General features: G+C 41.7%; 1 protein-coding gene across 6 annotated transcripts in view; it reads left to right on the top strand.

Annotated features, from left to right (window-relative positions):
* dnm2a (dynamin 2a) overlaps positions 1–13,205 on the top strand; it is a 29,199-nt gene extending 15,994 nt beyond the window's left edge. For 2 of the 6 annotated variants that reach the window (XM_068577838.1, XM_068577833.1), the window contains exons 13-21: positions 628–679; positions 1,779–1,790; positions 3,956–4,066; positions 5,735–5,844; positions 6,544–6,655; positions 6,829–6,993; positions 7,966–8,189; positions 8,477–8,740; positions 9,052–11,552. In XM_068577838.1, coding sequence (XP_068433939.1) covers positions 628–679; positions 1,779–1,790; positions 3,956–4,066; positions 5,735–5,844; positions 6,544–6,655; positions 6,829–6,993; positions 7,966–8,189; positions 8,477–8,740; positions 9,052–9,124 — 1,123 coding nt within the window. In that variant the 3' untranslated portion in view covers positions 9,125–11,552. The other 4 variants (XM_068577839.1, XM_068577835.1, XM_068577836.1 and 1 more) reach the window with 3 other exon arrangements.
* The last annotated feature ends 418 nt before the right edge of the window (positions 13,206–13,623 follow it).

Below are 13,623 nucleotides of genomic sequence, written 5' to 3'. Positions count from 1 at the left end.
TTGGGTTGAATTAACATTGTCCCTTAGTGTAGCAGCTTCAGTAGCATGTAGTTGAGTGGAGCGCCTCTGTGTCGGTCAACCCTTTGACAGAGTAACAAAGAAAACCCCTTGGTGTGTGTGTGTTTGCGTGTGTGAGAGTTCATGCCTACGCATGGCAAGATTGCTGTAATGTATCGGAGGTCACCTCGGGCTGTTTAACGGTTCTCATGACATCACTTTCAGTCTTGACTACAGAAGGCTGGAAGATGGTAGCTCCCCAGGGTACGGCAACAACAGGTGGGCTCACAGAAAGGATGTAGGGTTGAGTGTGTGTGTGTGTGTGTGTGTGTATGAGAGACAGTTTGACCCTCCATGTTGTCCAAATCCCTCCATAAGCCACTTTCACCTTCATGTATGTGTGTAGGGTTATATATCTGCTTCAAAAAGGATTTCCACTAAAACCAGATATTTCATTTACACAAGAGACTAAAGGCTTTCAAACGCAAGTATCATAATATTATAAATGAAAAAAATATTATTGGAATAGAAGTGACACATACATATTTATTGTGTATGTTTTAAGCAGGTTGTTTGCTGTGTTGTCATCAATATGTATTGTCTTTTCTATCTATCTTTGTGCAATGACAGTGCCCAGCAGAGGAACACCGCTGCAAACAAGAAGAGGGCCATACCCAACCAGGTATGTTTTATCCCTCAGCACTGGCCTTTTCACCAGTCACAGATTGAATCTCCCTCGACTGATGTGTCCCATTACCAGCCTATTAGTCAACCATGTGAATACATCTCACTCCAGCAATGATTTTGCACCGGGCCATTAATCTATCGTGACCTAACTGTGAACAATACCTCCTCTGTACATAACTGTATCCAGTCCCATTGATTTCTTATCCTCACACGTTGGCAACACTGTTTTAAAGCTGGTGCTTCTCTTTTTAATGTCTCATACGAACTTGTATCTCGCAAAGTGTGTTTGTATTTTAATGTGTGTTTTGTAAGATCCTGAAATGTGATTATAATACTGCTCATCAGCGTCAGAGAGACAGTTTCAGTGAGGGGAGAGTTGCCTTAATGAGCTTAAAGAAGAATCTGCCTCCCTGCTTTTCTGAAACGCGCGTTTGTTTCCATGGCTGATAATTAATTGCCGTTTGCATGTGACCCAGGCATGTTGCTCGTCAGCAAAGCAACCGTTAATTACTGAATGCTGTTGGTTTGTTTTGTTACTTTCCCATTAACTCACAAGCATCTTTTGTATTGAAATTCAGAAAGTGCATGGACCTCGCACCTCTCAACTGAGCAACAATATGACATAACCAAACTGTGGTTTACTTGAAGTAATTCTAATTGCATGTAACTCTTGCTCTCTCTCTCACTCTCACTCTCACTCTCTCTCTCACTCTCTCTCTCACTCTCACTCTCACTCTCTCTCTCACTCTCTCTCTCACTCTCACTCTCACTCTCACTCTCACTCTCTCTCTCTATCTCTGTGTCTGTGTCTCTCTCTCTCTGTGTCTCTCTATTTCTCTCTCTCTCTCTGGTGGTCTCATGGGTTATTGCTTTCTGTTTCCTCCTGTTTTTCTTCCCTCCAAACCTGTCATTCCCACTATTTCACTCTTTTCTTTCAACTTTTTCTTGAACTTTCTTTGCTGTCTCTTCTTTATTCCTCATACACCTCTCTCATCTTTCCCTCATCTTTGCTTGCTTGCTTTCCCATTTCTTTCTGCTTTGGTTTTACACTGCACCCATTTGCTTCAATCCCCCACCCCTTCCTATTACTGCAGGGTGAGATTCTGGTAAGTACCCCGCAGATTAAAACCGGACCCTGCTAGGGAGCAGCAGAGGTAGACCATGCAGATGCACTGAGGCCATCACGCACAGGTCAGGGTGTGTTTAGGGTGGAGAATACAAAATGCTGTGAGATAACAGCAGAAACAGTGTCCTTCAAATCCATGAGTTAATACCTCACCATAATGAGTTGTTCCACCCTTCTGCAGCTTGTCGGACTGGGAGAAGTCCAGGAGGAGAAGGTAGCGTCTCCAGACTGATCAAATTGATATCAATTATGGCATTAGTTGGTTACCAGTAATTTGGAACTGACTCAACAGTAACAGGTGGCAGGTTTGCTCTCGTAATTTTTGGTTTATTTGAATAAGACATTAATTGTCTTTTAATTCCAACACATTTGGGTTCCTACTAACATTTCACGTTTTCTCCAACAAATATTTTAAACAAGACATGACTTGTTTTAACCCCCACAAACGATTTTGGCACTTTGCAATGTCTGTGTGTTCTCCTAAAAACAAAAAGAGTAAGGAACTCTTCCACCACTGACCGAGGAATGGCATCAGCATGTCTTTGCACTTATACCTCTGCTGCTGCCTCATGCACTGTGACTCAAAAGTTTGCCTTGTGAAAATCATCCTAAACGACACTGGGGACAAATGGAGAGGGAGAGGGAGCCATTTCAATCAGCAACACAGTATATTATTGATTTTGTTTGACATTTTCTTTGTATTAATGTTTAATGATTTAATTCTAAATTAAATACACATTAAAACACTTTCCTACTTTAAAGTTCTTACGCATCCAAAAGACCACCTGTCTATAATCATTATTTCTATATTCAGAGTGGATCAAGATTGTTTGTTGTGTTGTGTTGTGTGGTGACTGGTCATGGCGTTGGGATGGTTTCCAATGATTTAAGCAAAACGTTAATTGTCAAGATTCCTTTATTTTCATAACCTACAGACTATCTCGACTAATTTAAATCGTCATGTTTCTTTCTAATTCGTATTTCCTTTGTATATCCTTGTATCCTCAGATGTAATCGTACATCGATAATGAACCATTTGCAACACTTGCAATTACAAAATGGATTTAACATTTCTACAACAAATACTGTAGTGTCTCATATGTGACATGCTGCCAGGTCATTGTTTCTTCTTTCTTGTGTCAACTTATATTTTCTGACATTATCTAACCTTATACAATTTCCAACTGACTTTTAAATATGGGATTCAAAACTCTTTGTTTCTGAAAAGTTTAAGGTTTTGACCCGCCAAGGCAAACTACAGTTACGCCTCTATGCACGTGCTTCCTCTCCCATGTTTATGTTGCCGCTTTTAAACTAATCAACTTTTTTTCCCCCATAACTTACTCCAGTCGTCTGGTGGAGGGAGAGGGAGTGCAGACGAGAGGTCTGAAGCACACTGTGTAATGGATATTGCCTCTTTGATTTACTTAGAATAAGAGCACACGTCCAATAGTGATTTCCACCATTGTACTAAAAAAAGTGGAGACATAGTAGCTAGTAGTAGTAAGAGGGCTCCCCTAAAATGTCTTATTTTCCTCAGTGATTTACTCAACTCTGCCTTCCTCTCCATCTCTCCACTTTAGACTTTCACATCGCTGTCTAGATGTCTGTCCCTCTATGAGCTAGCTGTTGCAAGTCCCTTCTGATCCATTACCATTTTGTGTTCACTTCTCCCCATCTTTTACTTTAATAGTCGTATATCCGCATTCAGTTAACCCCACTAACCCTGCTTTATTGTTTTCACTTGCAGGCTAGTGAAAAAATATGATTTATGTGAAAAACATCCTTATTCAGTGTTGCAACAAAAACATTTAATGCTTTTGCCATATTACACACATTATGTATTCCTGTGCATGTATTACCGTCCTTGGGGGCTCATTCATTCAATAACATTCAAATTCATATCTATACTTTTGTGTTTTAGTGCACATATTTGATTCATAGACATACTATTAGATAAAAAAACAACCAGATTTAAAGTAACCAAGCAGGTACGTAGCTAAGCTTTTATTCATGTCACTCACATCCCAGTAACACTTGTAGAGCCCTCATGTCACATAAGCCTGATTGACAACTACGTTTTCCTCCGTCCTTCCGGTACCCTTCTCTCTATACCACCCTTTTCATCTTCTCCTCGCTGTGCAGGTGATCAGAAAAGGCTGGCTAACCATCAATATCAGCATCATGAAGGGAGGCTCCAAGGAGTACTGGTTTATCCTGACTGCAGAGTCCTTGTCCTGGTACAAAGATGAGGAGGTGAGAGACATTTCTGTTCCAGTGCTGCGTTTTACTGGACATGGGGGACATGGATAGCTAAAATAAGATGACACATAAAGATGAAGATTCTGTATGTGGCACTGTTAAAGTATAACCATCCCAAGTGGAGATTTTGTGTCATCGCCAAAGGTGGCTGGAGGTGTGTGCGTCCCAGCCCAGCCTAACCAATGTGCAGACTACTGTTCAGCTGTAGCTGGATGAACAGGTAGTCTGAACACTGGGCAGGCGGGGGGGTGAGGAAGACTCCGATGGGAGGAAGGACCCCGAGGTCATTGCGGCTGCAGGTCGCTGCCCTAGGACAGTAGGACAAAGGGCACAGAAAGCAAACATTACCCCAGCGAAACAATAACGCACATGAAAAAGGTCCGATAAATCAGGACCCACAACGCCACATTTCAACTGGAGCTTAACATTAAAAAATGTGATCTTTTCTGATATTTCTTTCTACTGTGCAAATTAATCCAGACACGACTGGACTGCATTCCCTCCTGGTTAAATAACTACAGCATGTGCGCACTCGGCAAACTCTGCACTACAGTTAATTTATATTATAGATATTTCAAATGTTGCATTCAAGGACTGACCGAGGAACTTTAAGTGCACTGATGAATATGGTTTACGTGATCTGAAATCATATTCATATAACTAATTGAATGAACTACATTTGCCAGACTGATTTAACTAAATGGAACATCTGTCTACAATGGCGACGAGTGAAAATAGCAATGCACTTTCTTTACTTACCGCTTGATCTTCTACCCAAGGCCTCAATCTTATAACTCTTTCAGCAAAATAAAAGGTAGAAGATATCACGGCTGAGGATGAACACTATTTCCACGGCCTCAGTGTGTCCAAAACGGCAACTGAAAACGCTTCATTTTATGTTGGTCGCCTATCGCGAAAAAGCAACGAGAGCGGGAGGATGGTGGAGGCAAACTGACGTGGCAGGCGGGCTGAAATGTTCCAGCCGGGATCTGACTTTGGAATTTGCAGGAAATCGTACTGGGTTACGGGGGCCGGGGGTGGGGGGTGTGTGTGTGCGTGCGTGCGTGCGCTCGCGTGTGTGTACAAATGTGCATGCGTCTCGGCGCTTGTCCACATGAGTCCTTCTGTATCTTTTAGAATTTGGTCAGTTGGTTGAATCTATATGAGTGCAGGGCTTTTTTTGCACCCAAATCCTATAATATGCGTTTATTCAATAAATGCAGACTTATGTATGTTTGTCTTTTCACATGCAGTTACGTTTTTTGCCGTTTTTGTTTTGTGAATGTGTGTCTGTGTGTGTGATGGGGGCGGGGTATTGTGTGGAACAGTGAGTGATGTAACTGTTGGGCTTGCACCGCTCTCTGTTAGTGCAGACATAAATGCTTCCAGATGTCTCTACTCAACGCTGGCACCCCATCCCCCTAGAACTCCCTCATGCTCCTCCTTTTCTTCCTCCTCCTCTCCCCCATCATGCATTGCTCCATCCCACCATTCTGGTGGTGGGCCACACCAGAGGATTTGCATTCCATCAAGTCTACTCATAAGAACTGTGTTCATCTCCATTATCAAACCATATACACATACTCACTTTTTGAAGTTGTATATTGTATATTTCAGGTTTCAGTTCTGCTGTAAATACGTATTTCCTCTGTCTCTTGCTAGGAGAAAGAAAAGAAGTATATGCTGCCCCTGGATAACCTGAAGCTGAGAGATGTGGAGAAAGGCTTTATGTCGACAAAGCACATCTTCGCAATCTTCAACACTGAACAGAGGTGAAAACATGTGGGAATGAACATGTACTTCACCTTTTGTGTGCGTGTACACTATCATTCCAAAGTTTGGATCTCCTGCCACAAAACTTTATTTGTTACAGTCAGATGGTTGAAAGGAGTAATATTCAATTTATACTTCATTTAGTTGATGCTCGTATCCAAAGCGACTTATATTTTTGCTCAATACACCGTAGACACAGCAACTTGGAGCAATTCATGGTTGAGTGTCTTGCTCAAGGACACACCGACTGGGACTAGCAGCGCCCAGGCTTGCACCACTGATTCTCTAATTGAAAGACGGGCTCGCTAACCACTGAGCCACAGTCACCCTTATATCTTTTTTTTTATGGTCTTTGCTCGTGTTAGGTTAGAGAAAGTCCTCTTTACTAATATATGTTTTGTACAATAGTGAAACAAGACTAACAATTGAAAGGGCACAAGGATACAAATATGCCTCTGAGTAACAGTTAAATAAGAATAGAAGAAATCATCAGTCATTGGTAATTGGGTTTAGCCGTCCGCTCTGTTGGACGAAATGGCTCCGTTGAAAAAAAAATAAATATATATATAAAATATTTATAGCTTTGTGATTCTGTTTAGGCTTAAAAGGCCTTGACGGCCTGCCACTGGCATACATACATACTGGCTAAGCCTACACAGTCACAAGCACTTGTGTATGTCATTTATTTATCTGTACAGGAACGTCTACAAGGATCTTCGCCAGGTAGAACTGGCCTGTGATTCTCAAGAGGATGTGGACAGCTGGAAAGCGTCCTTCCTCAGAGCAGGAGTTTATCCGGAGAAAGACCAGGTATGCGAGTCGGTGGTTGTTTTTATACATTTGTAATTATTACATTGGTCAATAATACATGCACCTCTGTATTTCTGTGTATGCTTTTGGATCATAATTTTTTACAGAGAGCAACCATGAAGATGTGTTTATTGGGTATTTATACGTGTGTGTGTGTGTGTGTGTATTGACAGACGGAGAATGAAGACGCTGCCCCTGCGGACACATTTTCCATGGATCCTCAGTTGGAGCGGCAGGTGGAGACGATCCGCAACCTGGTGGATTCTTACATTGGCATCATCAACAAATCCACCAGAGACCTCGTGCCCAAGACCATCATGCATCTCATGATCAACAGTGTGAGTCCAACAGTCCTCAGCTGCAGACACACGCCAATCAACAGACAGTGTCTGCACATCCGGGAACCAAACTTAAGGGCTCTTCTGAGTCTATTATCTGAACGCTGTGCTGTATTTAACTTATGGGTATGTCTATTGAGCACTTTTTTGCACAGTGAGAGAGTAAAGATGGTGGCGAGCCAGTTGTGCAAATGTATCCGTATCCTCACACACTTTAGGCGGTGTGCTGTGCTGAACACTGGCAGTAGCTACATCTCTACCTAAACACTGTACACTTGAACACCCAGTTTTGCAGTGCTGTATATGGCCTAAATAATGCATATTGTACTTATTCTTGGTGCTCATACTACATACCAAATAAAGTATATTTCTGCAGAAAGAACCCTGTGTATATGTGGAGGCATCTTACATTCTTTATAAAAGTATTCAAGGCCAGTCATCCAAGCTGAGATCAAATAAAGTGCTATTTAATTAGACCTAAATGTCGTTGCACCAAAGAGCCGTGCAGAGTAGCAGTTCGTTTTCTTGTTCATTTTTATAAGTAGCAACAGCGGCCGTGTATTTCATGAACACAAGGTCATAAACCTGAAGACACTAATTAACAGGATTTATGGTCTATGCTCACAGCTTTTCCTCCATCCATTTATTAGGTTTTATTATTGTGGTGAGCTCACTTGATGGCTTTCTGCGATCCAGCAGCCACACACACATAATACCAGCACTTTTAGTCCACTGTGCTACTCATTTCTGATGGTTTTCTAACATTTTATTTAAGAATGAAATATCTCCAATCTATACATTGTTTTTGACCCCTCCCTTCTGAAGCGTAGTCTTTCACTTCTTTCAACCGTATTTTTGAATTTATGAACCTTCTGATCATTTCACTTTTGGCCACTGCTGTACCATTCTTGTCATTATTTAGCAGTTTAAGTTGCAACCCTCTGTGTTTCGATACTATTCACTTCCATTCAGGCAAAGGACTTCATCCACTCGGAGCTGCTGGCCTACCTCTACTCATCTGGGGACCAGAACAGCCTCATGGAGGAATCGGCTGACCAGGCCCAGCGTAGAGACGAACTGTTGCGGATGTATCATGCACTCAAGGAGGCACTGGTCATTATTGGCGACATCAGCACCGGTACCATCTCCACCCCAGTACCCCCGCCCATAAATAACAGCTGGATCCCAGAAGCCAGGTGAGATGAGGGTTAACCACAATTGAGTTGAGCTTCAGGTATAACAGCTGGTAAATCTATGAACACACAGTGAGCATTGTCTAATTGTATGAGATTAGACAGCATTCACCTTGTAGCATTATGCCTGTCTTGCTGAATTAAAAAAAAAGATTGCAATTACGCATTATACAGTGTATCTTATATTAATTAAGAGCATCAAACTAAAATATTCCCTCACATCTACTGCTGCAAAATAATTAATGGGGTGTTTTAGGTGATTATTTCACAGTTAAATTTAATCCTTTCAGCCCAACACCTCAGCGCAAGCCGCCCCCTGCAGCTGCTCCGGTCCCCAGCCGCCCGCCTGCGGCTCGGGGCCCGACACCAGGACAACCCTTGAACCCTTCTCCTGCCTTTGGCGTTCCACTCAACCCTTCTCCCGCCTTTGGTGCGCCACCAATCCCCTCTCGCCCAGGACCACCCATCAACGCTTTCAACAGCCACCAGGATCCCTTCAGCGCACCTCCGCTGATCCCCTCCCGGCCGGCCCGTGTCCCACCCGGTGTACCCAGGTAGGTTTTCCTGCTCTAATGCGCTTGCCAATAATTTGTGTATGTTAGGCAATTTTTGGTTGCACAGCACTTGTAACATTGTCACTAACATTTCATCATCCTCTTTTTTTCAAGAGTCACAGGCATGGGTTGTCATTTCTCAGGCACACCAGTTATCCCAACTTAATATTTACAAATATTTCCAGGCTTTTATTCTTTTCTCACTCCCATGTTCTTCCCCTTTTTTTCTCTGTCGGGTTGTTCTGGTTTTTCCACTGTCTCTCCGTGAGCACTTCTCACTCCTTGTTCTGTATCTTCTCTCCCCGTTGCAGCCGAAGACCCCCAGGTGCTCCTTCTCATCGGCCCACCATTATCCGCCCTGCCGAGCCCTCTCTCCTAGACTAGACCTGTGGCCAAGTGTGTGTGTTTGCGTTTGTGTGTGGGTGTGTATATTCTGCACACTTAAAGGCCAGAGGCGGGGGCTCGAGGGGAGGGGCTGACTGATAGCGGTGCATAATGAGCATCGTCCAGCCGTATAAAACTTGTCTCTTCAAGCAATGTAATAAGCTGCTAATACCATCTTTATCAGTGCACATGAACGACAGAAAGCCCTTGCTGTGGAAATTGTGTAATACAAAGTCTAACCCAGCTGATCTGTGGGATGCATCTAGCTTCTATCGGTTGGAGATGATGTATCAAATTCAGTTTTTCAGTCACTTTTTTTATTAAAATAATATCTGGTTTATTTCTTCTGGCAAGGTTCCCAGCAGAAGCTTGTTAAATAACTTATTAACCGTTGCCGGCTGGCTTTCATCCCTCCACCTTTTTTCGATTAACCAAGACGCCCATGTCTAGATCTCTCTGTAATACACACACTCAAGCTGTTGTTAATGTTTTACTGCGTTTTCATTTAATAACTGATTCATAATGAAAAACAATAGCTTGTTGATATTTTGGTGCTGTCACTCATCCCCCCTCCCTTTCTATGATTTCATTTGAGTGACTTTTTAATGACTGTCATAAATGTAGCTTTAAAAGTGAAAATCCTAATTGCAGAAAAAAAGCAAAGAAAATGAAATTGCAGTGCAGGGTTGCAAGAGACTGTGGGAGTAGCCTGAATCCAAAATGTTTCCACAATGAATCAACCAGATTGACCGCTATAATCCACGCATTTCTAGCCATGTAGCCTTACACCACGCCCCTCATAACGGGGATGTTGTATTCCGTGACCGGAGCGCTATGCACAGAAACCCGGCAGAGGGAGAGGGACAGGCGGAAGGCTGTCTGCACTTTGTGAGAAGCTTTCTCTCCATTAATTCTGAGTTTTTAAAGCCTTGAATTATAATCCCTTTAGTCTCCGTTGAACCCCAATGAGACCTCCAGCCTTCGGGTAGACTTTGTTCATTCCTGGATTAACTGATTCTTACAGAGCAGAGCACATAGTACAGCTTCCTCTGGGAGAGGATACAACTCAGTGAAGCGGTGGGATGCGTCGTACCGAGGGCGTGATTTCGAGTATAAAGATGGTATTAAGCGTTTAGGAGCTGGCACATCTCTTTCTTGGCTCAGTTGTCAATGACATTTATTATTGCTATTCGTTCTGCTTCCATGCATTAAAAATATTGTATATAGCTGGCCTATACTGGGGAGTTAGCACTTATATCTCATTTTATCGCAGGGTTGATGACAAAAACATGCTCTTGATTCTAATTAAAGACCCAACGTGTTAAAAAGCGACTGTAGCGGTTAGATTACAGGAAGCACTAACTGCCATTTCATAGATTAGCCTTGGATGTAGGGGAAAAGAGATCGATCACCTCCTGATGCGTTTTTTTTAATCAGGGCATTTGTCATTTCATGTTTTTGGTTTCAATTGTATCAGCTTTGTACAACTCAGCTCCCCAGCTTCTCCTGGACTTTTATTTTGGGGTTCTGCGACAGGGATTTGCTGTCTAAATGTCTTGTATGATGGGAGGGCACCTTGGGTCTGAACATCATCGACACAGCTGTGATTATTTGATTATGAATTTCTTTTGATTGCTCTTTGAGGGTATTTGACCATTTAAAACCAATTGAGGGGAAACGTGGTCATGTGGGGGGGTGACGTTGGGCTACTAGAATGTTCTCTATTTTAGGTTTGATTGGTAGTGGTTGTGAGCAGCAGGTGGTGGGAGTTGTGGTGTATATGAAGACACACTCTGTCTACAGAAGCTGTCTAGACTTTCCTCTGTTCTCGCCACAGATAGAACTTTAATTAGCCAGAAACAAAGACAAAATAAACTGTAAAGAATTCAAAACTGTCCGAATTGACAGCCTCTTCAGACAGAGTGTGCTTTTTCTTCCCCTGTATTTCTCTCCAGGTCTGGCTTTCAGTGACAGTGCCAGAAGGATTAGAGTAAGCTTATAAAACAGTCTTTTAGATTGAAGACTCTTCACATGAAATCCTCCACGAACCCTTCAAAAGTTAGTTCATGTAATACATGTCTTATTGGCCAAAGTTTTGTTAAATTCCCCTTATGCCTGTCACTGCAGCCTGCCTCTGAGAAGCCCAGACTGTAATGCCCTGTAGTTCATTAGGTTGTGGTCATTCTGCCTTTCTTCCTAATGGATGTGCCCTGCCTCCTTTCCTCTTTCCTTCCCCTCCCCTCCCTTGTTTGGATCTGGTGGAAGGGGTTGGAAACCAACTTGGAAAAATCTCTTTTTTTTCTTTTTGTTTGGCAAACCCTTGTCAAGTGCCTCTGTAGCAATTCATTGATTTGAATAAACATGAACTGATTTAGGATGGAGAGTAAATAAAGAGGTGTTGTGTACAATAAAGGGACTGGCTCTGGTGGTTGGTGTCTCCTTTTGTCCTGTGTTATCCACATGCTCTTCTTTCTCTCTCTCTTCCAAGTCATGTAGTTTTTTCCGCTCCTCACTTGCCTCCCTCTCTCCATCTAAAACAATATGGACCATCATAAGCCTGCAGATGTTCCTATGGCAACCCTCTGCTGGCGTGCTGCCTGCCTTAGAGAGGCTCAAACAAGAGTCCCCGTTCTTCACGCTCGGCACATAGATGTTCACAAAATGTAAAGTGGCGAACAACAAAATCATAGTTAATAGTCTTGTGTGTGTCTCTTGTGTATTCATTGGTATTCCTACTGCCTGTAAATTAATTCGCCCTCCTTTTAAGTTTTAATGTTTTGTCTCACAGCATTGCGTAAAAGTAGATGTAATGTGTTTTTTTTTACACTTGACAGGCAGTGAAAGTAGATCTACTTTTATTTACTGTTGCAAGACAAAAAAAAACTGTTAAAAAGATTTTTATAAACATCTTTTGAAACAGTTCTGTGCTAACTACGCACAAAACAAATTGTTGTTGGGAGAGCATTCATTAATAAATAAAAAAGTAATTTGACATGTTATATTCTCTATTTGGAGTAGAGGATGATCCCTAAGGCCTCTCGCTAACAGATTGCCTCATTACAAATGTCTGTTCTGTTGCAGTGACTGGATGCTGCAGTGTTGCGTGTCAAAGTGCACGGCACAAGGTCATGAGATTAATGTTGGTTGATTGTTCCTGAACAGGCGCCCGGCTCCCCGTCGAAACCAGTGGTGACCTTGAGCAGCCTGAGGTGACCATGAAATGACTCCAATCCATGACAGCAGCAGGACTACAGAAGGACTATATATCATATTTTCAGATAATTAAATAAAGCTCAGATAAGAACCACAGTAATCTGACAAAGCATAAGGTGCAAACTTTAGTTATTGAGGCATCAAATGTAGTAAGCTATTTGCTCTCTGATGAATGTTTAAACAGTTGTGACCACTAAATGTTTTAGTATTTCAACAGATGAGAACGAGTGTGACTCTAATGCAGATATTGTCAGTGTCATACTTTATACCACACAATCTCCTAGTCAATTATTTATTTGAACAAAAAACAATTTAAGAACCCATTGCCGAACAGTGCCTAGTCATAAAGACAGTTCAAGATAAGATGTTAATATTAGTATTGTCACATGTATTGAGACAAATGCTTGTGGTGGAGCATGACCACTGAATATGCTTATACAGGTTATGTTAATGAAGATAAGCAGTCCCAGAAGGTTTCAACACTGAGATAGTAGTATTGATCGAAATGCACATTACGTATTGCATTATGTATGTTTTTACTGCTGTAACCAAATGACTGCATTGCATCCAAATAATGGCAAAGAAATTAATGTTTCAGCCAAAACTTGCTTGCCAGCTGCAGGACTTTAATGATTTGTGCATAGTTAAGCTCCAGTTAAGCGAACTGATCAGGGAGATTGTTGACTTTTCATAATATATTTTTGTTTTGGGTTATCTCAGTGAAGATATATGTGTGATCTTTTTTTAAACAGCCTGGGGCTTAGTAAAAAAGTGGGCTATTTGGAGGTTTCTGACATTATTTTTGCTTTGTTTTGGCTATTGTTTCGATAAAACGCAGCCTAAAATACATAAATGTCCATGTGAAATGTAGTCTGAAACTGAATAAAACATTCCAGTAAGAACAGCTGTGATTGTATAGCTTACCAAATTACATTATTAACAAATACAAGTGTTAAAGTGTGTGTATTGAGTCCTAAAACCCAGAAAAGCACTTTTGCTTCCCTCGTCTTGAAGTCAACAGATTTAGTTCAACACAAGGTAAAGACATTAACTTGTGTTAGCCAATCAGTTTACTTTCTGCAATAATCCAAAATCTAATTCTCATCTTTAAATCAAGAGAACTGCAACACTAACTTCCAGGATTTAGAAAAACAGATCAATGTCCATGCTGCACTCAGCACTAATATTCAATAATGCATATTATGTATGCACATCAGTTGTTTCTGTGTGCATATCACAGGACTGCAAATGTGATGATTTACATCAATGTGACTATATCATTTCAC

Source organism: Clinocottus analis, unplaced genomic scaffold (genome assembly GCF_023055335.1).
Source record: "Clinocottus analis isolate CAN_PGR_092001 unplaced genomic scaffold, fCliAna1.0.p SCAF_16, whole genome shotgun sequence".
Classification (NCBI taxonomy): domain Eukaryota; kingdom Metazoa; phylum Chordata; class Actinopteri; order Perciformes; family Cottidae; genus Clinocottus; species Clinocottus analis.
Note: the sequence above shows the minus strand (reverse complement) of the source record. Positions and strands in the feature narration are given on the sequence as shown.